This window comes from Eumetopias jubatus, unplaced genomic scaffold (assembly GCF_037043125.1).
Source record: "Eumetopias jubatus isolate StellerSeaLion01/CBP00866 unplaced genomic scaffold, mEumJub1_p1.0 scaffold_15, whole genome shotgun sequence".
NCBI lineage: Eukaryota > Metazoa > Chordata > Mammalia > Carnivora > Otariidae > Eumetopias > Eumetopias jubatus.
The window spans coordinates 75,399,001-75,422,801 of NW_028274821.1; the positions used below are offsets into that span (position 1 = coordinate 75,399,001).

At 52.7% G+C, this 23,801-nt stretch overlaps 1 protein-coding gene across 1 annotated transcript in view; it reads left to right on the plus strand.

Moving 5' to 3' along the window:
* The window catches only part of COL27A1 (collagen type XXVII alpha 1 chain), a 134,159-nt gene extending 117,970 nt beyond the window's left edge, over nucleotides 1-16,189 (plus strand). Inside the window, exons 45-61 of the mRNA XM_028107793.2 lie at nucleotides 238-291; nucleotides 1,146-1,199; nucleotides 1,286-1,393; nucleotides 1,867-1,974; nucleotides 2,870-2,977; nucleotides 6,050-6,103; nucleotides 6,622-6,684; nucleotides 7,073-7,126; nucleotides 7,271-7,306; nucleotides 7,463-7,480; nucleotides 7,729-7,764; nucleotides 8,044-8,070; nucleotides 10,702-10,767; nucleotides 11,199-11,367; nucleotides 12,291-12,400; nucleotides 14,508-14,726; nucleotides 16,043-16,189. Of these exons, the coding sequence (XP_027963594.1) occupies nucleotides 238-291; nucleotides 1,146-1,199; nucleotides 1,286-1,393; nucleotides 1,867-1,974; nucleotides 2,870-2,977; nucleotides 6,050-6,103; nucleotides 6,622-6,684; nucleotides 7,073-7,126; nucleotides 7,271-7,306; nucleotides 7,463-7,480; nucleotides 7,729-7,764; nucleotides 8,044-8,070; nucleotides 10,702-10,767; nucleotides 11,199-11,367; nucleotides 12,291-12,400; nucleotides 14,508-14,726; nucleotides 16,043-16,189 (1,431 nt within the window). The remainder of the gene's footprint in view (nucleotides 1-237; nucleotides 292-1,145; nucleotides 1,200-1,285; nucleotides 1,394-1,866; nucleotides 1,975-2,869; nucleotides 2,978-6,049; nucleotides 6,104-6,621; nucleotides 6,685-7,072; nucleotides 7,127-7,270; nucleotides 7,307-7,462; nucleotides 7,481-7,728; nucleotides 7,765-8,043; nucleotides 8,071-10,701; nucleotides 10,768-11,198; nucleotides 11,368-12,290; nucleotides 12,401-14,507; nucleotides 14,727-16,042) is intronic.
* The last annotated feature ends 7,612 nt before the right edge of the window (nucleotides 16,190-23,801 follow it).

The window sequence follows — 23,801 nt, forward strand, 5'->3', positions numbered from 1 at the left end:
CCGCCCCCCCTGCCCCGGGCCCCAGGTGGGTGGGCGGCAGTGGGGGAAGGAAGGGGCCCTCCCTGCTGGAGGACCGGGGGCAGTCCACTCTGATTTCTCCTGCCCTGAAGGTGGGGGCACCCCCCAGAACCTACACCCCCAAACCCCTCCCACCCCTCCCCCTCTAGGTGGACACTGGCCACCCTCCCCGGGAGAGACTCCTGGGGCTGCGTTGCATCCTCTCACCTTGGTTTGCAGGGGCACCCAGGACCCCGGGGACGGCCGGGACCCGAGGGATCGAAGGGGGAAGAGGTAAGAGGACTGAGGTCCTCAGGGGACCCTGGGAGGGGCAGACAGCTGCCCAGGCCCCCAGCAAGTGGGCTGGCGGGAGCCCCGCAGGGTGCTTCCGGGCCAAGATCTCTTCGCCTCCAAGGGCCTGAGGGAGGGGGATTGCTTGTTCCCCCCCTCCACCCCCCCGCCCGGCAGGGCCTCCAGGAAGGGGACCATCTGTGGGGCCAGCGGCGGGACTTGAACTCAGGGCATTCGAGAGCCAGAGCCAGCCAGCCACACCACGCTGTAGCAGAAAACTTGGAGAAGCACGGGGTCTGGAGGAAGGGGGCGGGGGTGGGCAGGGATGCTGGTGGTGGGAACTGAGGGGCGGGCGAGGACTTTCCCACCTTGTACCCTGAGCCCTTGTGTCTGCCTCCTCTGAGGTTGGCCCAGTGCTGTCTTCATGCGCTCAACCTCCCTGAAGGCCTGTCTCCTTCACCCGCACACCGTCTCCCCGCCCCCACCCCCACCCCCCTCGGGGATATAGCCACACTCTTGAGGATGGAAGGATCTTGAAGCCCAGGCAGCCACGGGCTCCCGGCTCCCCCTAGGAAACTGCCAGCCGAGAGCCTCTGCAGCAGGGGAGCCCATGGGGGCACGGGGCCCAGAGCAGGGGTGAGGACAACACTGGCAGGTTCCAAGGCCAGCCCTGCCCCTGGGCTCCCAAGGCCAGGGTGCTTGGACCCATTTGCAGATTCAGATGCTGAGGCCCAAGGGGCGGAGGGGCAGGGCCGGGCTGCACGGGAGCCCATTCTCCTTTCAGTCCCCCTTCCAGATCCCCTAGGGTTCTGTCCCTCCTCCAGGCGGCCTCTGTCACGTGCCCCTTGATTTTTCAGGGACCAAAGGGAAAGCAAGGCAAGGCTGGGGCACCAGGACGAAGGGGCATTCAGGTGAGTGACCCCCAGCCAGTCCCCTCCCGCCGGCCTCCCTGCTTTCCCCCTCCAGAGGCCCTCATCAACTTCTTTTATATCCCCAGGGCCTGCAGGGGCTGCCAGGGCCTCGGGGCGTGGTGGGGAGACAGGGCCCCGAGGGTGTCGCGGGACCAGATGGGTTTCCTGGCAGGGATGGGCAAGCAGGACAGCAGGTGAGCAGGACTTGGGGTTAACAGATGTGTCTCCCTTGGAGACAAGATGTGTTGTGTGTGTTGGGGTCTGGGGGGCGGGAGTGGTTCTGCCATTGGGCCATGGGCCAGGAGGAGCAGGTTCAGAAACTTGGATGGGGCAGAACCAGCATATCTGGAAGTTTCCTGCGTGGGCAGTCGCCTCATCCCTCGGGACCTGGGAATGTGGCCCTTCTGACCAGCCATGCCTGTACCCAGAAGGCCCTCCCCTGCCTAGGGGATGGAACTTCTAGTTGTAAGGTCCCTCCTCCTCCCCACTTGCAAATCTGTGCACTGGTCCCGCCCTCACGCACAGGCAGGATGACCTCCATCCTGGCGTCTGACCTCCTTCCCTCCAGGTCCACCCGGAGCTCATCCAGACTATGAGACGTCCTGCCCCTTGGCTGCCTCTGTTTCCTGAAACATGAGAGGTCCTCCTTTGCCCTCTTTCTTTACAGGGGGAGCAGGGAGACGATGGGGACACTGGCCCCACGGGCCCTGCTGGGAAGAGAGGAAATCCAGGTGTGGCCGGCTTGCCTGGAGCACAGGGGCCCCCAGGATTCAAGGTCAGACACCTGTTAATCCACTTAGCCACCTTACCCCCTTTCAACCTTGGTACTAACTATAAGGACACTGATTGTAATGCTGACGTGGGCACCCATGTCCCAGGGCCTGTGTGAAAATGGAATCCATGGCCCTGACATTTCTCAGGGGTCCCTGTCCCAAGCTTGAGTCTGACTTTCAGGAAAGTTTATCCAGGTAGCTAGAAATCCTGGGCCCTGCCAGGCCTTTGAAACAGGCAACTGGTTATTGAGCTGTCCTTGGGCGCCCTCTTGTGGGCCTTTGTGGAACAATAGATGTTGCGTGCCGCCAGGACCCTCTTCCAAAAGGCTTGTTTTTAGAAAGTTTCCGAGAGGTGGGGGAGGCAGCCATGAGTCAGTCTGAGCCTGGGGGGCTACACACAGAAGGGAAGATTGAGATGGGTGCATTGGACAGGGCTCCTCTGGCCCTCTCCACGCGCGAGGTTTAGTTGGGGAGAGGCTGGAACCTTCTGCGGGAACAGCCGGTGAGGGGAGGGGAGGTCTTGGCCCAGGGAGGATTTAAATGTGGAGAGAGGGGGAGGGGGCATCCCAGACAGGAGGAAGGGCTGGAGCAGAAGTGGAGGTGGGTGGGAACTTCATGGTCTTCTGGGAGGAAACAGTGAAGAAGAGAGGCAAGGTGGGAGAGTGGAGGGGAAGTTGGAGCTTGAATTCCAGAGTAAGGAAAGAGGCTGTCCTCTTAAGGAGACTAAAAATTCTGAGCCCCCACCAGGCCTGCATCTGAGCCCCAGCATCCTGAGATGTCAGCTGACCCTGTGGCATCACTATTCTGTCTCTCCTAGGCCCTCCTCCCCTCTCCTAGAACCATTTTCCCCTTTGGTCATTTTGGTGTGTATGTGTGTTTTTGGTTTTGTTTTTTAAGGGTGAAAGTGGGTTACCTGGGCAGCTGGGTCCTCCTGGCAAACGAGGGACAGCGGGTGGAACTGGGCTTCCTGGGAGCCAGGGGGAGCCTGGATCCAAAGGCCAGCCGGTGAGTGAGCCCCAGGGAATACAGATGTTCTCACACTCGCATGCACGCAAACACATGTGCACACGGGTCCAGAAGCCTCCTGCCTGCTCTGTGACAAGGACAGAGCGACACCCTCTCTGAGTACCAGATACTCCTCCACCTCCCCTGAGTGGGGTGGGGGGGAGGGAGGAGGCTGAGACATGAGATCTGAGTGGTCCCTTCAGAATGAGGACAGGTGGTGGATCACGACCTGAACCCGAAACAGCCTCCTATCTAGTAAAGAAATTCAACCTATGGTTTAAAAAACATCTCACAAGTTAAGGGAAGAAATCATACCAATTCTGCATAAACTCTTCCAGAAAATTGGAAGAGGGGGAAATACTTGCCCATATTCTATGAAGCTGGCGTTACCCTGATATCAAAGCTGGATGAAAGACATTGCAAGAAAGGTCTAGACCAGCATAGCTTAGAAATATAGATACAGAAATTCTCAACACAATTTTAGAAAAACCAATCTAAGAATATATTAAAAAGATAATACATCAAGATCAAATGAGGTTTATCCCAGGAATGCAAGGATGGAATAACATTTGAAAATAAATCAATATAATGCACCATACTAACAAACTGAGAAGGAAAACACATTTGATCCTCCCAGTGGATGCAAGAAAAGCACTTGGCAAAAATGCAACTCCATTTCTGATAAAAGCGCTCAGCCAGCTTGGTATGGAAAAGGAGCTTCCTCAACTGGGAAGAAGACATTCGTGAAAAATGGACAGCTAGCGTCATACTTAATAGTGAAAGGCTGAATGTTTGGATTTTTTTTTTTTTTCCAAGAAGCAGAACGAGTCAGAGATATTTGTTCTCACTGCTTCTATTCAATATTGTACTGACAGTTCTAGCCAATGCCATCAGAAATGAAAAATACATAAAAGGCATTCATATTGAAAAGGAAGAAGTTAATCTTTTCATTTGTAAATGAAATTATTGTCTAGTGAGAAAATCCAATGGAATCCATGGTAAAGCTACTAGAACAGGTGCGTACAGCAAGATGGCGGAACGCCAGCTCAAGATGCACAAAGGAACTGTGTCTCTTTACTAGCCACGATCAGAACTTGAATTCTAAAGAGCAATACTATTTATAATAGCAGAAAAATAGGAACTACTTAGAGATACATATGACACTAGGTGTACAAGACATGTGCATTGAAAAATTGCAAAGCATTACTGAAATGGGGATGACTTAAATAAATGGAGATGCTGTGTTCCCTGGTCAAAGACTCAGTATTGTTCAGAGGGCAGTTTCCTCCAGTTGGTGTATGGATTCAACCCAGTCCCAATCAAAATCCCATCAGGCCTTTCTCGTGGAAAATAACAAGCTGAGTCTAACATTTTTATTTGGAAATGTGAAAGGCCTGGAATAACCAAAGCAAGTTGAAAAGAGAAGAGTAAAGTTGGGGGACTCACAGTAGTTGATTTCAAGACATTATATAGCTACAATAATCAAGAAGGTAGGGTACTGCCATAAATATACTAATGATAGATCAAAGGAACAGCATAGAGAGTCCAGAAATATATTCACAGGTACTTGGATAACTGCTTTTTGACAAAGTTGCAAAAACAACTCAGTGGTTACAGAATAGTCTTTTCTAGCAAGTGGGGTGGCAATTGGATACTTTATACCATGTACAAAAATAAACTCAACATGGATCATACACCTAAAGGTAAAACTCAAAATGCTAAGACTTTTAGAAGGAAGCACAGAAGAAAACCTTTGAGACCTTGGGTTATACAAACGTTTCTTAGATATGACACCAAAAGCATGATCCATTAAAAAAATTGATAAATTGGGCTTTATCAAAATTTAAAGCTTTTGCTTCTCAAAGGACAGACGCTGTTAAGAGAATGACAGGACAAGCTACGTACTAGGAGAAAGTGCAAATTATAGATCTAGTAAAGGATTTGTATCTGGAATATGCAAAGAACTCTCAAAACCCAATGAGAAAAGAAGCAGCCCAATAAAGAAATTAGGCAAAAGACTTGAACAGACACTTCTGAAAAGATTGTACAGATGACAAGTAAGCACATAAAAGAAGCTCAGTATCACTAGCCGTGAGGCAAATGCTCATTAAAGCCATATGAGGTGCTACTGCACACCTGTTAGAATGGTAAACATTTCATTGTTTTTGAAGATTTTATTAGAGAGAGAGAGAGAGAGAGAGAGAGAGCACAAGTAGGGGGAGGGGCAGAGGGAGAGGGAGACAGACTCCCGGCTGAACAGGGAGTCCGATGCAGGGCTTGATCCCTGGACCCTGAGATCATGACCTGAGCCGAAGGCAGATGAGTCACTGACTGAGCCACCCAGGAGCCCCAGAATGGTAAAAATTTTAAAAGACTGAACAGACCAAGTGTTGGCAAGGATGTGGAGCAACTGGAACTCTCCTCCCGTGCTCACAGGAAATGTAAGATGGTACAATTCGCATTGGAAACCGGCTGGGCAGTGTTGTTAAAAGTTAAGCATGCCCCTGCCATAGAATCCAGGCCTTCGGAATCGTTCACACCCGATCACTCCCCACAGTGGCATCTGTGTGGATATGAGCAAGGTCCTGCTGTCTGTGAGACTCAGTATTCTCATCTGTGAACAGGGTGTGTTGTGCCTCCCCGGGCGGAAGTAGGAACTCGCATGCGTGGTGGTCCATGCAAAGCCCCTGGCACGTAGAGTCCCACAGCTAATGGGCTTATTCTGAGGGACACAGTCCTTGATAGAGCCTTTGTGATGGGTAGGGAAGAGCCTGCAGGTCCTTTCCTCTCTTCCTTGAAGACCTGGGACAGGAGGTCCTAAGTGTTCTAGAGCCTTTCTCATGGAATCCCTGAGCTGGCCTCCACTGTCTCATGTGACAGAGGGCAGAGGCCCCTGCCCCCTCTGAGCCCAGGCTGACCGGTGTCTAGTATGTGAGCTGTCCACCCTCATCTGACTGCCTGGAGATGGAGTCGCTAATATCCCGGGAGGAGGCCGGCCCAGGGGTCCCAGGTGATTGGCTGGGCATCCTTGTCCTGGCCCCCACACCCCATCTCGTTCTGCTCTCCCTGCAGGGTGACTCTGGCGAGATGGGCTTCCCTGGAATGGCTGGCCTCTTCGGGCCCAAGGTACAAATTTGCACTCCTCACTGTTCCTGTTGGGGTTCCGTCCGTCCACCTCCTTGGTCGTTTATCCATGTATTCACTCAACAAAGATTTCTAGAGCACTTACAGTGGGGGCTGGAAAGCCGCCAGAATCAAGCAGGAACATCCTTGATCCGCAGAACCCACAATCCAGCAGACCTGGATTTTAAGCCCAGCTCCTCAGTTTACCTGCTCTGAGCATTAGGCAAGTTACTTTGTATCTCCAAGCCTCAGTTTTGTCAGCTATACAATGGGTATGATAACTATAGAGGGTTGTTGTCACAAGGAAGTAAGAGCAGAGCTTATACTGTATAGCACAGAGCCAGCACGCTGCTACCTGCTTAATAATTGTGGACATTTGTTACTCTTCCTGGAAGCTCTCAGGTAAGGCCTCTCTTGACAGGGAGGACAAAGTGTGGCCAGCCCCCACGGGTCATGGAGCTGCTGGAGCCCCGACCCAGTGGCCACCCAGACACAGACAGCCTTTCCTCTGCCTCCCACAGGGCCCTCCTGGAGACATTGGCTTGAAAGGCATCCAGGGCCCTCGGGGGCCCCCTGGCTTGATGGTGAGTCCTCTCCTGGTCTGTCCTAGCAGGGCCAGTCGCCCAGGCCCAAGGCTGGCCAGCCGTCAGCTGGGTGGATGCCTGCCCTGCTCCTCCTGCTCCTTCAGGCTTGAACCCCCTCTGCCCAAGGCCTCCAGCCCCATTGCCATCCCCTTGCTTCTGCCGGTCCTGCTAGCTGAGCTGCCACCCTCCCCCTTTCACCTGCTCCCCTCTCCCCCCAGAGCCCCCCACAGGCACACGGGGCCCAGAATATGCATGGCCTGGGCCCTGCTTGGGGAAGTCTCCCTTCCATCACCATGGGACACTCAGGCTGCCATCTCCTCTCCTGTCTCCGTGACTCTGTTCCCCAGGCCCTGGGATGAGGACACAAAAACCTTTCTCTCTCCTTTAGGGAAAGGAAGGCATCATTGGGCCCCTCGGAATCCTGGGACCTTCGGGACGCCCGGTATGTGTAGGGGGCTGGCCAGAGAAAGACTATGGGGGCAAGCTCGTCTCTGTGACCCAGGGCCAGCCTGAGCCTCAGTTTCCCCATCTGGGAAATAAAACTTCCTCTCTGCGTCCTCTCTTATGGGGCCATGGTTTATTGCAGGGTCCAAAGGGTGACAAAGGCAGCCGAGGAGACTTGGTGAGTTGATGGGCTGCAGAGGCAGTGCTGCAGTGGTTGGGGGAGGGGGAGGGGAGGAGAGGGGAGGGAAGGGCTGGGAGAGGAGTGGGGGAGGGATGGAGGGCAAGGCTCAGCCCGATTCCCTGACTGTCTCTCTCTGCTTCTGTCCTCCTCCAGGGATTGCAGGGTCCGAGGGTGAGTGGGCTGCGGTACGGGGGCTGATGGGCTGGGGGAGTGGGGCAGGGTAGGCCCTCTGGGTTCCCCTGCCCATGGCCACGGAAGTCTTCAGGCATGTTCTTTCCCTCTGGACCTCAGTCATCCATCGGTACCCCTCTGTGCTGGAGGCACCACTGTCTCAGGGTCTCGGATCAGCTCGAGGAGGCCTGGGGTGGGGAAGATGGAAGGCCTTTGACCAGGGCCTCACTGTTCTTCTCTTCCTTCAGGGTCCTCCTGGTCCCAGAGGGCGGCCTGGCCCACCGGTAGGTACTTGCGCTCAGTGCTCCTGGAGCTCCAGGGCAGGAGGTGGAACTTTGAATGAGACCCAGGGCTTTGCTGGCAGGTGCTTGTCTTGGCCCTGACCTCACAAGCTTCCCCAGACTTCTAGGAGAGCGTAGAGCAGCCCTGGCTGGACCAGGCCTCTAGAAGAGCAGAGACCAGTTTTCCACATCCTCTCGTGCAGCCCCTCCAGGCTCCTGACAGCCCCTGGGACTCCTGCGCCCAGTCCCTCTCAAATAGTGACTGAGCCTCTTCTTTTGCAGGGTCCGCCAGGGAGCCCTGTCCACTTTGTAAGTTGGAGAATGTTCTCTTTTGCTTATTTGGGGTAAGGCCTGGGAGGGCAGGGGGCAGTTGGCAGTTGACCTCTTTTCTGGGTCACAGTAGCTAGAGCCCTAAGCTAGGCCCAGGGATGCCCATGAGCTTTTGCCCTTCCATCCCAGACCCTGGGCTCTACAGCAGCAGAAAGAGGGTGGGGATTCCCGGTTTTAGGCAGAATGCGCCCCTGACTGTGAACCCAGGAAGCCGCTCCGGTGGCTGAGCTCCTGGTCCCGTCAGCACCCTCGGTACAGACCGGCTGATTGCCGCAGGTCTGAATAGGTGCTGGTGTCAGTTCAAGCTTGGGGACGGGGTGTTCCCCATACCGAGGGACACTTGTGGGACACCAGCTGGGTGTCCTACAGTTCTACTCAGTTCTGACACCGTGCACCAGGACAAAGCATTCATGATCCTACAGGACTCCTTCCCCATCCTGCCCACCCCAGATGCCAGCTTGTCACCTGTGCTTCCGACCGACTGAGGTTCCCACGCCCCTCACAGGCATCAGTGAATGTGCTAGAGCGCCTCTTAGATCAGAGAAATATTTCACTTACTAGCTTTCCGGTTTATTATTATTATTATTATTATTATAAATAAAAAACAACAACAACAACTCAGGAACAGCCAGATGGAAGACAGGCACAGGGCAAGGCGTGAGGCAGGGGCTCACAGCTCCCGAGCCCTCTCCAGGTGGCCACTCTCCTCAAACCTCCACGTGGTCACCAGCTGGGAAGCTCTCCGAATACCACCCTTTTGGGTTTTCATGGAGGCCTCATTACATAAGCATGATGGATGAAATCACTGGCCTCTGGTGATTGATTCAACCTCTGTCCCTGCTCCCTTCCTCCCGGAGGTGAGGGGTCGGGACTGAAGGTTCCAAGCCACCTATCACAAGGTTGCTTCCCTGGGCAATCTGGCCCCTATCCTTTGGTTACCTAGAGGCTTTCCAAGAGTCACCTCATTAACATGACAAGACTTTTATGGGGTTTTAGGAGCTTGGTGCCAGGAAGAGGGTCAAAGACCAAATCTCTATTATAAATCACGGTATCCCAGAGGATCTCTTCTTCTCAGATTCTGAGTCCAAAGAGGGTCAGATGGGAGGAGGGAGGCTGTCTTCCTCCCTGGTGGGTACCTCCCTGAAAGTATGGCCCCTCCCAAGCCCCCCTCCCCCCCCACCCCGGGCTCCCTCCCTGTGTTACCACTGTACTGGGTGAGGCTTACAGTCGGGCCCTGACAGCGTTCCCCCGCCGCCCCTGCGGTGGCTGAGGGGAACCAAGCAGGAGCCCTTGGGCCACAAGCCACTCGGATTCTCTGCTCTCCTAGGATCTCAGCTTCTCACTGTCCGGCCCCCAGGCATCGTCCAAGAAAATGAACTGTGAGCCCTGGCCTCCCCTCCACACCTTCCCTAGCCCTTCTCATCACTAAGGAAGCCAGACAGCTAGGGCAAAGTGAAGAGACCCAGAAAAAAAACCCTTTTCCTCTCAAAAAAAGGAAAATTCGAGGATTTTGAATTTTTTGCACGGTAGCGGACATAGTGTTTGTGCTAGGTGGACACTGTTAGGCGTGCTCCGCCTGGATTAGCTCACTTACTCCTCTCACGGTTCTGAGAGTGTTACTGTCATGCCCATTCTGAGGATACTGATGCAGAGAGACGGTAAGCAACCTGCCCAGATCCTGCAGTTAGCAAGTAGCAAGGCTGAGATTTGAACTTGAGAAATACCTCTGGTGTCTGGGCTCTGGACCTCTTGGGCTTTACTCAACGTCAGAGTGTCTCTGTCACTGTTTTCACAGCAAGACCGCTTCTGGCAAGCCCCGTGGTAGGGCTGGAGGCGCAAGTATGAGATAGACGGTTACACAGAGAAAGGGGCTGCACCCAGCCTGGGAACGAGAGCGCCAGGAGAGAGTTCCCATGGAAGCTGACATTTGTAGGATGAGTATAGGGCAGGGTTTCTCAACTGCAGCACTTATGGACACTTGGGGACCAGGTGGTTCTTTGCTGTGAGTGATTGTAGGATGTTTAGCAGCATCCCTGGCCTCTGCCCACTAGATGTCAGGAGCACCCCATCCTCCAGTTGTGACAGCCAAGTCTCTAGATATAACCAGATGTCCCCTACAGGGCAACATTGCCCCCGATTGAGAGCCACCGGAGTAGTAGATAGGCAGATGGAGCATTGGAGGGAAAGAAGAATGTTCCAGGCAATGGGAGCAGCATGTGCAAAGGCCCTGTGGCCAGACAGAGCATGCTGCTTAGCAACTTAGCAGGACAATAGTGTGTCTGGTGCATCAAGCATTTGTGGGCGACAGAAGAGAGGCTGGGCCAGAGGCCACAACACTCAGGCCAGGTCTTGTAACCACGTGGAGGAGTTCAGACTTAATGCTGTGGGTGATGAAGAGCTGTGGAAGTGCCTGGTGAAAGGGAGTGGATGGGTCAGGTCTGACTCTCTTTGTAAGTGGGGGAAGGACAGAGAGTTACACAGAAGGCGGGTGACTTGGCCCAGGAAGGCGGGTGGGCGAGCTCCTCCTCAGACCTTGGGGCTCTCTCTTGGTGAGTCCGGTGATCCTGGGGGTGGGGGGTAGGATACACACCCTGTCTTCTCTTTGCACAGCAGCAAGATGACCTGGGAGCAGCTTTCCAGATGTGGATGGACACAAATGGAGCACTGAAAGCAGAGGTACCCCGAGACCGCTGCCCACATGGGATCCCTTCCTGGGGGGAGATGGAAGGGACGGCTCGCACACGCGAGTCAGTGCCCTCCACGTGGCCTGCCCCAAGAGTTCTGTAGCTCATCGGTTTCCTGTGCCGGGGCCTGGGCAAAGTTGATACTAAGTCGGCTCTCAGGATTCACAGTCCAGGGAAAGGGCAGCCTGGAAGAGCCCATTGTCTTCCTTCCAGCCTGGGGGTGGTCAGTGGAAAGGCCTCCACTGACCCCTTCTGGAGGGATTTGGGGCCACTGCGGAGTGTCCTGTACCCTCGCAGCCCCCACCCGGTTCCTGGCCCCCAGTTTCCTTATCTGTCAAGTGGAAGGAGCCCCATCATGGCCCTAGGAACTCGGGCTAGGCCAAGACCTCAGGGGCCGGTGGCTACCCACTCTCTTCACGACAGGGTTACAACCATCCAGACCGGCTGGTGCTGGACCAGGGAGGGGAGATCTTTAAAACCTTACACTACCTCAGCAACCTCATCCAGAGCATTAAGACGCCCCTGGGCACCAAAGAGAACCCCGCCCGGGTCTGCCGCGACCTCATGGATTGTGAGCAGAAGATGGTGGATGGTATGAGGGCTTGTGGGGTCTGAATAGATGGCTTCCTGCCCCAGGGGTGGAGCAGGTGGGGCAGGGGAGTTCCAGGAGGGACTGAGGAGAGGGACCATTCAAGTCTTGCCTCATTGGGGCCAAGTTTCTGTCCTTGGGGAGGCAGGCACATGAGGCAGTCCCTTATCCACTCAGCAGTCACTGAGCCACACCATATGGCCAACCTTGTGCCTCCTGGGGGGGTAGGTGAGTGGTTTTACCCTTTCAGAGCCCACAGATCTACAAGCTGGGGACAATCATTTCAGTGCAAGGAGATAAGAGCTTTGGCAGGACAAGCCCCCAAGGGCCAGGAGGGGACAGGGGGCTGGGGGAGGGGGCTGTCATGGATGCCCTGAGAGCCAGGATTTCACCCCTTTCTGTCCACACCTCTTCTCTACACTGACAAGAAGGTGGACCAGTGGCTGGTTGTCCCACTCTTTCAGCTGTGAGGCCTTTGGATCCCTTGGAAGCCCAGTGGGGAAACCACATGCCAGCACAGGTGTCCAGTGGGTGGGGTGGAGGCCTGATTTACCCCCCTCCCCTAGGCAAGCCCCTAGGAGGATCACTAGCCTTGGGGGAGAACCTCTTTAACTAGATGAGCCCTAAATGCCTTGGGCTGGTGATTCAGCCTCTCTCAGGCCTCAGCTGCTCCCTCTGTAAAATGGAGCCGTCATAGTAGCAGCGTGGGCAAGTGCTCAGCTGCCTGGGCCCCCCAGGGGCTCTGCCCGCTCTGAGCTCTGCCCAGAGCCTGTCCTTCCATCTCAGTGGCTCCTGGAATCCTTTCCCGACTTCAGGCCCAGCTGGGGCTCAGTGGGTCCCAAGGTTTGGGGTCCACCTGCAGAACCGGGCCCTGGGCTCCCTCCCCCTCACATACCTGTACCATCCCCCCTCCACACCGCCTGCAGGTACCTACTGGGTGGATCCAAACCTTGGCTGCTCGTCCGACACCATCGAAGTTTCCTGCAACTTCACCCATGGTGGACAAACGTGTCTCAAGCCCATCACAGCCTCCAAGGTACCTGTCCGCCCCCCATCCACCGCCGACTGGCCCCCTCTACACCCACTGGGCCCTGGGCCACCGCCCACCCAAGTTTTGGTCTGAGCCTTGACTGTCCTGCTGCGTGGCTTCTTTGTGACCCTCCGTTTCCTCATCTGTGAATCGGGGGATGAATTGTTCTAAATCCGTGGTTTCTACACCCTTTCAAGATGTATGCTATTAATGGTTTTTATTTCAAGTAGAACTTTCGGCCAATATCTAAAACAGCATAGTTGGGGCGCCTGGGTGGCTCAGTCGTTAGGTGTCTGCCTTCGGCTCAGGTCATGATCCCAGAGTCCTGGGGTCGAGCCCTGTATCGGGCTCCCTGCTCTGCAGGAAGCCTGCTTCTCCCTCTCCAACTCCCCCGCTTGTGTTCCCTCTCTCACTGTGTCTCTCTCTGTCAAATAAATAAATAAAATCTTAAAAACAAAACAACAAAAAAACCAGCATAGTTGGCCAAGCTGGCCGGGCTTGGACAACCAGGAACCATCAGTACAAGCTAAGTCACGGTGCCCGAGGTGTGTATGCAGGGTTTAGCTAATGTTTGATGTCTGCTTTCCAAGTGCCTGTCTCTGGGCTGAGTGCTTGAGGTAGCTCAGGGCAGCTCAACGGCAAGCCAGGGCGGGCGGCAGCAGTGGGGTGCCACCGCTCCCCCACCCAGGGTACCCCTTGGTGGATTGTGGGTCTGCAGGGGCAGCAAGTCCTCCATACGGGAGGGTTCAGGCTCCAGGGAGAGGAGCCCACCTGCCTGTAGGGGAGGCGGGGACCCAGAGACCCATCCCATCCCATCAGCCCTCCTGGGGAGGCTCCAGGAGGTGCCTTAGGCTGACTGGGTCAGACCCAGGTTTTGAGAATTTCTGTGTGGGCCAGCTGGTCAGCAAGTCTTGCTGGGTCCCTACCATGTGCCAGACACTGTGTCAGCACTGGGATTCAACAGGAAACACAGTAACCTCACCAGTGACCCCCCCCAGCCAGGCCCTTTCCCTCTCTGACTCTGACTCTGAGCCACACCCACCTGGCAGAGGGGGGAGGCCTGAGTGGGCACGTGCATGGGTGACCATACCCATCAGGAACAATGGCCACCATTTTTACTGGTCTCAGCCTATAAATTACCAACATGGTGGCTGGACCAGCCCTTGTGGGTCTTACCATGATTGCAAGATGCCCTTCACGATCAAGAAACTTTGAAAAAATAAAGGTTTGTTACTTACAGGACTTGGAAATTACACAGCACACTGGGGGCCACCCAGCCAGCTTGCTGGGGGAGAGAGAGAGTGCACGAGCCTAGGGTTCTGCTTTTGTTGGCGTCCAGGGTGGGGGGCTTAGGGCTTCCGGGGCTCACTCTTAACTGGTGAATTTAAAACATAAGAGCGGGAATTTAAAGGACGGGAAGAGGAAAAAAAAAAAGTGGTCTAAATGGCCAGCTTTTGGCAATCTCGAAGTCTAAAACAAAGGAGGCTCAGCACGGAGGCAACTAGCCGGGCTTTTCATTTATTCGAGATCGCAAGCTTTTTGAAGTGGATGTCTAGGCAATCAAAGCGTCAATCAGGCACTTGCATTACACAAAGAAAAACCAACCGTCTGGGCTTTCAGGGCACCCAGTGAAGCCATAAATCCCATCCTTGTTTGAGGTCACTGCCATTTCTGGCATCTTGGAACTTAGAAAGGATTGGGGAGGTCACTTCTCATTTCTTCTACACTTGAAGAACCTCTTGATCTTGCACTAGTTCCTCTTTCTCTCTGGGCTTTGGGTTCCCAACTCAGCTCCAGAGACAACCCCCACTCCCATGCGCCCGTGCAGTGGGGGGAGGGAGGGGGTGGATCAGGTGACTTAGGACCCTCGTAGATCCGGCTCTGCACTCAGGCTGGCCTTGGTGCTTTCCCTTCCTCGTTACTCCTTGATTGTGGACCGGTTCACACAGACCTCAATTTCCCTGTGTCTCTAGTCGTCACATGTCTGGGAGCAAAGCTGGGAATTGCTTACCAGGAAAGAGCTTCTCCCTGTGCCCTCCAGAGAGAGGGGAGGGTTTCTGAGAGCCTTGGGCAGCTGGCCTGACCCTACCTCACTGCTGCGTCTCTGCCACAGGTCGAGTTTGCTGTCAGCCGGGTCCAGATGAATTTTCTGCACTTGCTAAGCTCTGAGGTGACACAGCACATCACCATTCACTGCCTTAACATGACCGTGTGGCAGGAGGGCACTGGGCAGAGCCCGGCCAAGCGGGCTGTGCGCTTCCGGGCCTGGAATGGGCAGATCTTTGAAGCAGGGGGTCAATTCCGGCCAGAAGTATCAATGGATGGCTGCAAGGTAACCCTTGGGGCCCCTCACAGGCCTCTCATGCATGGACAAGTTGAAAAGATGTGTTTTTATTATAAAATAGTATATAAGAGTTAGTGTAATACATACTGGTATATTACATTAGTATATTAGTATCATATATGGTATTAGTATAAGATTAGTAAATACATATCATTTTTATCTTTGCGTAGTAATTTTATTATAACAGTTTCATAAAATCCTTTTTATTCCCTATCCTTTCTGGGAAACTGCTGAGAGAAAAATCCAGCCATAAAAATTCCACAGGCTGATAGACGCTGTACTTACTTGCGAGGCTGCTTGTTAAAGAATGTATTTCTATTCTCTCTACCCCCGTCCTGGCCAGGCTGATTTCTTCTGTTAACATTTTTGGTTATTTTTAAATACCTAAGATTGGGTGGGTTGTTGGTAGAGAGGGAGTCAGAAAGTTATCCAAAAAACTAGCTTCGCAAGTTTGAACAAAACTAGTAATACACAGTGTTAGTGAGGATATGGGGAAACCAACACTCTTGCACAAAGCTATTTGGGAAAAAATTGGTAGAGGCTTTCGGGACAGCAGCTGTATAAATATAGGGATACCTCAGAGATATTGTGGGTTTGGTTGCAGACCCGTGCAATAACGTGAATATTGCAATAAAATAAGCCTAATTAATTTTTTTGGTTTCCCAGTACATGTAGGAGTTATATTTACATTATACTGTAGTCTATTAAGAGTGTAATAGCATCATGCCTAAAAAAACAATGTCCATATCTTAATTAAAAAATATGCCACATAATCACAGATCACAGGCCACCAAAACAAATGTAAAAATGCTGAAAAAGTTTGAAATGTTGTGAGAATTATCAAAATGTGATGCAGAGACGCAAAGTGAGCAAATGCTGTTGGAACAATGGCACTGACAGACTTGCTCGATGCAGGGTTGCCACTAACTTTCACTTTATCAAAAACACAACATCTGGGAAGGTCTGGAAATGTGGTGCAATAAAATGAGGTATGCCCGTATATCCAGCGTATGTGCAAAGCCTCAGAAACGTATGTATCCTTCCATCCAGCTGCTTCTAGAATTTGTTCTAGGGAAACAAGAAGCGGAGAAGAGTGTGCACAGAAGTTTAGGTACAGTGACATTGGTTACGGCATTCCTCACCACGAGAGACATGGTAGCAGCAGTCGAAGTGGACCAGAACAGGTCTTTGCTTCAGTGAAATGCCATGTGTCCCTTTCAAACGGCGAGAAAGATGATGGGAAGATGCACACGTAGATGATGAGGGTTGTGATGGTTTCGTGTGTACCCCTTTCCTTCTCTCAGGTCCAGGATGGGCGCTGGCATCAGACGCTTTTCACCTTCCGGACCCAGGACCCGCAGCAGCTGCCCATCATCAGCGTGGACAACCTCCCTCCTGCCTCATCAGGGAAGCAGTACCGCCTCGAAGTTGGACCTGCGTGCTTCCTCTGACCTCTGACCTCCTGGCTCCTCTAGGCCTCGAGGGGGAGGGAAGAGGAGGGGACCTAGGGGCAGGTGGGCCCAGGAGGGGCAGCTCACCTGCCCAAGGATCCTTGGGTAGGCCCCAGCTGTTGTCTGCCCGGTAGAAGTGGCCGGGGCGGGGGGAGGGGTGGCAGGGAACTGGGTATCCTTGGGATCAACTGATCCCAGCCCCAAAGACCAACCAAAGAGCCAGCCAGAGCGAGCTGGGCCTGCAAGCTGCCTGAGCCCCGTGGTCTGTCTCCCAGCCCCGCGGCCACCCCCTGTCCTCCCAGCTTCCTGCCCAAAGAGCCCCACGTTCCAGCCAGCTTGAGGGGAGGGGGCATCTCGCCAGCTGGTCCCTGCCAGGGAGCTTTGATGTGCAATATTAGAGAGGAGACATGAAAAAGGAGAAAAGGAAAGAAAGTTAAGTATATATATTTTATTTAAACAAACACAAAGAAGGTGCATTACTATTTCTTCACCTGGGAAAGAGGTGAGAGAAGAACCAGCCAGAGGGTGGGAAGCGGTGGAGGCCGGGAGGGGGTGGCGCGACCCTCGGGGCTGGGGTGCCCGTGCTAGCTACCTCCCACTGTGAAATCGCTGGTGCTCGCAACTGTCTCGTAGTGTATGTGATTTTTTTAAGGAAAAAAAAAAAAAGCCTATTTAAGATTCTGAAGGTGCTACCATTTTTGCCACAGACTTTGAAGAACCATTTTGATGTGGGGTATCATCCACATTTTGCTCTCTCCTCCAAATGACAAAGTTGGGGGAATCTAAAAATGTTCTTAGTATCACCCTTGTGCTCATCAGGTAATCGACTAAGTGGGGGGAGGGGAAGGAAAAAGGAAAAAAAAAATGCAAAGCCAAAAAAAAAAAAAAAACCTGCCAGAAACAGAAGCAGAAAGATTTACCTTTTAATTTATGGACTTTGAAATATTTGTCCTCTTAAGGCCCGAGGAGGCCTGAGCATGAAGGGTTTTGGCCTTGGCCTGTGATGGCCCTGGAGGGAAATTAGGCTTATCTTGGAAGGTGAGATCTAGACTGGAGAGTCGTGGGAGAAGCCTTGACCTTGAAGAAACCAGTTGTAAGACCGGTGTTGGGTCAGTGCTGGCCTTGGAGGTGGAATATCAGTTTGGAGCCATCTTATGAGGCCCCATACCATTCCCTAAGATCCTCCCTTCCAGGAGCTTGTCCCTTCCAAGATGTGGCCATCACTCTTGCTTTTCCATTGTCATTAAATTCTCTAGAAACCTGGCGTCATTAGCTCCAAGTGTAAATGTGGGCTGAGGAGAAAGAAGAATTATGGGGGTCTCGGGGTTCAGTGTGATGGGGAGATTCAGTGTCATCTGAGTTGTCCTCTGTCAGAGAACCAGTCAGCGCCCAGGTTGGATTTTGAGGTTATTTTAAGTATGGAATTATTTTTCTAGAAGGGGAAATTTTATGTGAACGTCTATTTTGTGTCTTTTTTTTTTTTTCCTAAAGTTGTGTCTCTTTGGGAATTGGATTTGATTTTTATTATTTAATACCTCAGTCCGGCCCACCTACCCCCACCAGACACTTCCTGTACTCCTCGCCCTCCCGCCCCAGCAAAGATGCTCCCCACGGAAGTGTGTTGTAGCAGCTCGGGCCTCATCTCAGCCCTCGCTAACCCCCCCCACCCCCCCCACCAGTCTCCACCTGGCCTCTGTCTCGTTCCTGGGATTTTCTGCTGTCCTCGTTTATGTCTGTCCACATGTCAGTGTGTTAAAACCCCAGTGGGTTCTGTTTCTCCTTTTCCCTTCTGGATTTTAAATAAATATTTAAAACTGAGGCAATGGAATGACGCATCTGTGGCTGTGTGTTTTTGAAAAGCCCGGAGGGAGGTTTCTGGCCTGGCTGGGGAGAAAAGATGCTCAGAGGATGCTACTTCCCCCGAAGGAGGTGGGTAGGGGGAGATACAGCACCAGAGCAGGGGGAGGGGAGTGAGTGCTAAAAGTGAGGGGGTCCAGGTCCCATGGCGTATCCGTTTCTTAGGGTTGCTGGTAACAGTACCACAAACCTGGAGGCTTAAAACAGCAGAAATGCATTCTCTCCCAGTTCTGGAGGCTGGAAGTCTGAAATCCAAGTGGTGGCAGCTCCACCATCCCTCTGATGCTTCTCGGAGAGAGTCCTTACCTCGGTCAGCTTCTGGTGGCCCCAGGCCTTCCTCAGCTTCTAGCTGGAGCACCGTAGTCGCTCTGCCTGTGGAATCACATGACCTTCTTTCTCCCCATGCGGCTCCATGTTCCCATCTTTTTGTAAGGACACCAGTCCCTATCGGATGAAGACCTACCCTAATGAGCCCATCTTGACTTAATTATGTCTGCAAAGACCCTATTTCCATGTAAGGCCACATTCACAGGTAATAAGCTTAGGACTTCGGCATATCTTTTTGGGGGGACACAATGCAACCCATGACACACAGGGAGGAGGTATATTGAGGTTAACATGAGTGATTCCCTTTTTTTTTTTTTTTTTAGCGTAGTAACATAAAAGACTTAACCATTCATGACATTTAGTATATTCACCATGTACAACCTGTGCAACCATCTAGTTCCAGAACATAGCACCCCAAAAGGAAACTCCATACCTGTGAAGCAGTCACTCCCCATTCCCCTCTGCCCAAGCCACTGAAAAAGCACTAACCTGCTTTCCAACTTCGCCTGCTGTGGATATTTCACATCAAAAAGAATCCTATATCAGATCAACAGAATCCTGTTTTGCAGATGGGAAAGTTTAGTCAATTTAACGTCTGTTCCCAGCGCCACCCCCCCCAACCAAGAAAGCTCACAATATATGACCTTTCGGGTAGCGTGATTTCAAGGTTCATCCTTTCGGTATGTACCGATACAGTACTTCATTCCATTTTATGACTCGATAATGTCTATATGGATGTACCACATTTTGATTATCCATTCATCCACTGATGGACATTTGGCTTGTTTCCATTTGGAGGAGCTTGTGGACAGTGCTTCAATATGAGCATTTCTTACCTCTGAGATTCTTGAGAGAGGCCAGGACAGCACCTGCCTGGGAGGGAGTGAGAATCTGAGAGATCGTTAGCCAGATTTAGCAAATACATATACGGGACCATCCAGAGAAATGTGCCTTTCAGATACATAATAGCAATATTTTAACATAGGTATGCCCCCATGCGATAACCTGAGACAGGTTAGGACATATTTATACCTGCGGGACCTGGCATGTGTATCTCCTGGCCCTTGGTTTGGAGTTAGTCCTTTCTGAGCTTGGTCCTCCCTCCCTGGGACCTTGCATAAACCAGAGCTTTTCTGCCCTTCTCCCCTAGGAGAAAGAACAAATCATAAGCAGTTGAATTCATAGCTGGAATTTTCTTTAGTTTTAAAACTTTGCTATAAGTTTCCAGGTTTTCCAGGCCACCAGTGCACATGCAGCCGGGTTCCCCCCTCCCCTCCGCACCCTGGTATCTGCCCCAGGCAGCGAGCACCAGGTGGACTTGGAGAGTCGCATCCGCAGAGCCCAGAATTCGTGGTCTGGAAGGGCTTGGCGATTCCCACGGCCCAGATACACCCTGTCATTTTACGTAGAAGGTAACTAAAGCCCAGGGAAATGCCTGAGCTCACCTGCCGAGGCCAGGGCGAAGCCTCTATTCAAACCCAAGACTGCTGACAGGTGGGTCTCACTGTAGCCCCCTGGGATTAGCAGAGCCAGCAGCCCCTGGGAAGTGGGTACAAATGCACATTTTCAGCCCCAACCTAAACCTACTGAATCACAAACTCCCAGGTTGGGGCCCAGCGATCGACGTTTTATTAAGCCTCCCTGGAGATTCTAGTGCATGCTCAAGTCCCAAGAATTGGGATCCTCTGCTATTCCCTAAATCTGGAAAACGGTTTCCAAAACTGGGGTGGGGGGAACCTTGGGAATGAGATAAGAATGTTCTTTTTATTTCTTTGAAAATGAATCAGAAATGAAACCGAGACAGAATGGCCTGCTTCAACTGAATCATTTCCTGAGGTCCACCATGTACTGTCACCCCCAGAGAGTTTGCCCCGCTGTTGGATCCCGCTTCCAGAGGGGAAGGTCCGGTCACTCAGACGTCTCTGTCCCCGCAGGAAGCTCTGTGAGGGCAGGGGATGGATCTGTCCTCTGCTGTTGTCGGGGAATACAGCATGTTGGAGGCACTCAACTTGTTCAACAAGGCTCATTGGAACGTTTCCTTGACGAGCATGCCTTAGCAGCCCCTTCCCTGTGCCAAGCCTCACGTGGGCACCGGAGTTCCAGGGACAGGTCTGACAAGGGTGTCTGAGGGGCTCTGAGTCTGGCGGAGGCCGCTGGAGGAGTTGGACCTTGTGTGGTTAGGGGTTAGGAAAGCCGGGAGCAGGAGGCCAGACTGGGTGGGCTGGGGGTGCGGGCGGCAAAAAGGAGAGCGTGGCTGATGCGGTCTCAACACAGGAGGGTAGTCGGGGGGACACCTTGTATTAACCAGGGTCTCCAAAGAAACAGAACCAGTAGGATGGGTGTGTGTGTGTGTGTGTGTGTGTGTGTGTGTGTAAAGAGATGTACTATAAGGAATTGGATCACATGATTGTGATTGCTGGCAAGTCCCGAGATTTGCAGAGGGAGTTGGCCCATTCAAGACCCAGGAGAGCGGATGGTATCATTCCAGTATAAAGCCTGGCAGGCTGGGGAGCCAGGAAGAACCAATGTTTCAGTTCATGCCTAAAGGCAGGAAAAGACTGATGCCCATCTCCACCAGTCAGGCGGGAGGAATTCTCTCTTACTCAGACTTTCAATGCTATTCAGGCCTTGGACAGATTAGACAAGGCCCACCCACACTTGGCAGGCAGGAGGCAATCTCTTTTACCCCGGTTATCCATTCAAGTGTTAGTCTCATCTAAAAACACCCGCACGGCCACGCCCAGCATGTTTGACCAAACATCTGGGTACCCCATGGCCCAGTTAACTTGACACATGAAATTAACCATCCCAAGGCTATCAGTGTTAGAGGATGAATGACAGTTTGCCAGGTGAGGAAGGACACCGGGAGGAGAGGAAGTAGCACCTGCCAAGGCTGGGAAGTAAAGGGAGCATTTGAACTCGCTGTTCAAAATGCTGCCCCAGGGTAGGATGTGCGGAGCCCCAGGGTCCTGGGCTGGGCTTAGACAAGCCGCAGGTTGCACAGGAGAGTGGGGTTCAGCTCACTTGGCCGAGTTGGGTTTGAGCGGCAGCAGCGCCCCGTGGAGCTGTCCAGGAGGCAGCCAGCTAGGCTGGAGGACAGGAGAGAGGTCTGTGCCACGGTCGGAGCTGTGGAGGCGTCAGGAGCCTCTGCGGGGCTCTGAGGACCCGGGAGGGGGTGAGAGAGTCGGGAGGAAGTTTCCAAGAGGGGAAGAGAAGGATGGTTATGTGAAAACCATGACCCTCACAACTCTCAGTTGGCATTCCAGGAGGGCCTCTGGGAGCTGGCCAGTGTGGCCTCTGACGCTGGGCCAACTCCTTCCCAGCAGGGGCAGGTAGGAGGTTGTTGGGGAGCCAGGAGGCAGCTCTTCGGGGGCCGGCAGCGGCTGTGCTTCCCAGTCCCCCATTGCACAACTGAGTGTTAGGAAACAGCCAGAGTGGACTTCCCAGTGGGGCCAATCCTGTGTTTGCTCTGTCCACAATGAATCAAGCCACCGCCACGGACAGTCACATTCCACCAGTGACCAGCCGCCCCATGCTGGGAAAAGGGCAGAGGCGCAAACAAGAAGGGGAGAGGCCGGCAGGTGGATTCCAGTCCCAGCTTCCTGATGGGGACGTGGTCTTAGGTGGCTCATTCCTTCTCTCTGGGCCTCAGTCTCTCCCTCTACAAAATGGGGGAGCGAAGGCCGTCCCTGCTGGCTACCATAGACGGAGCTCTTCTTCTGTAATAGCAGGGCGAATCGTCTGACACTGAATGATATTCAACTGCTCTATAAAAATGCAGTTCCGTATGGTTCAACCCAATACTTAGCACAGCACCTTTCAAAATAATAGCAGCTACGGTGTCTTGCACACTTATTGTGAGCAGGAGCCCTAGTGAGTGTGATATGTTTTCATCTCATGCACAACCCTCTTGAGACACGTGTTACTACACCAGCTCTTCAGATGAGGGAAGCCAAGTCCAAAGAGGTTACATAAGTTGGCCAAGATCACAAAACAGGATTTGAACATGAGCAAATCTTTTTGAGTGTTTCCTCAGCCCAGACACAAAGTTCCTGATTAGGATCATTGGCTCTGCCAATGTATTCTTTGTGGCCATTCATGCAGAAGACCACAAATTAGTCGTCAGACACAGAGCTCGGCCCTGCCCTCGATGGAGAAACACGTATAAAGTGGCTTTCTCGGAAGACGGATCCTTTCAAATGGGTGCAGTCCCCTGATGATCCAAACCTCGCCTTTCACCTGACTGCTCTGAGCTATTTGTTTCCCTCTCCATCCAATGGGGAAAGTACCCTGTTTTCTTGAACCTCCTATCGACATATTTTTGCATTTTGATGTCTTTAGATGTGGGATGTAACCTGCCATCCCAGAAGTATTTATGTAACGCAGGAGTCTGTTTTTTCTCCCTATCCCAGCTCGACATTAAACCGATGGTGATGGTTCTTATGGCTGGTGGACTCTTAGAAACAAGTGTGTCTCCTTTAACAAGCACCTTACAAATGTGAACTGATTTAATCCGCTTAATAACCTGATAAAGTAGCTACTCTCTGTGTCCCCATTTTATAGATGGGGAAATCGAGGCACAGAGAAGCTAAGTAACTTGCCCAGGGTCACACAGCTAGCAAGTGGTCGAGCCAGGACACTACTTCACCATCCTGCATGACCCCGATTGCTTTCCATTCTATTTCCCGCCAAACTTCTCTTGACATTGGGCCTAGACCGGATGGAGGGACAGGGTAAGGGAGGTCTGTGCAGACGCTCGATCCACAGAGGTACTAAAGCATCCTTGAAATGTAAGAAGTCGGAGAAAATGGTACTGTGTCAGGGCGGGTGCTGAGTGCACTTGAAGGAACTACTTGGAGAGCCTCTTGGGAGGAGAGGGAGACCTCTAGGGGCACCTGAGCGACAGTTGAGGACCCCTCACTGCGTCTGAGGAGAGGGGCTCCGTTGACTCACTGTAAGAGAAAGCATTCATTTCTCTCTATGTTACTCACCAAACATGGGGCCACCAAATGCAATTCAAGGATAGGGTATCAGAGGGAAGGATTGTTTGCCTGGGGCCTGACCAGCATTGGTTGCGAAGAAGGAGGTTTAGGGCTATGGGTCACTCTTGTGCCAGTACCAGGCACCAGATCCCAAGGTACAGAGGTGCTTCTGTGTTATTTAATAAGCTGTGTGTGTGTGTGTGTGTGTGTGTGTGTGATACGTGAGATCCTCTAAAGCTCTGGGCTCTGGGCAGAAGCCCCGATGGCCCAGGATAATGGCGGTGTTCTCTCCATGTAACCATCAGCTTCCTCTTGCGATAAGCAATGTCTCCAATCTGTCCGCAGTCCCATTGTCTCACACCGGGACCACTGCGACAGCCTCCGACCCCTCTCCCAAGCCGGTCCCCTACCCTGACTGCCCCCCCATCTTCCCCACTGCAGACAGA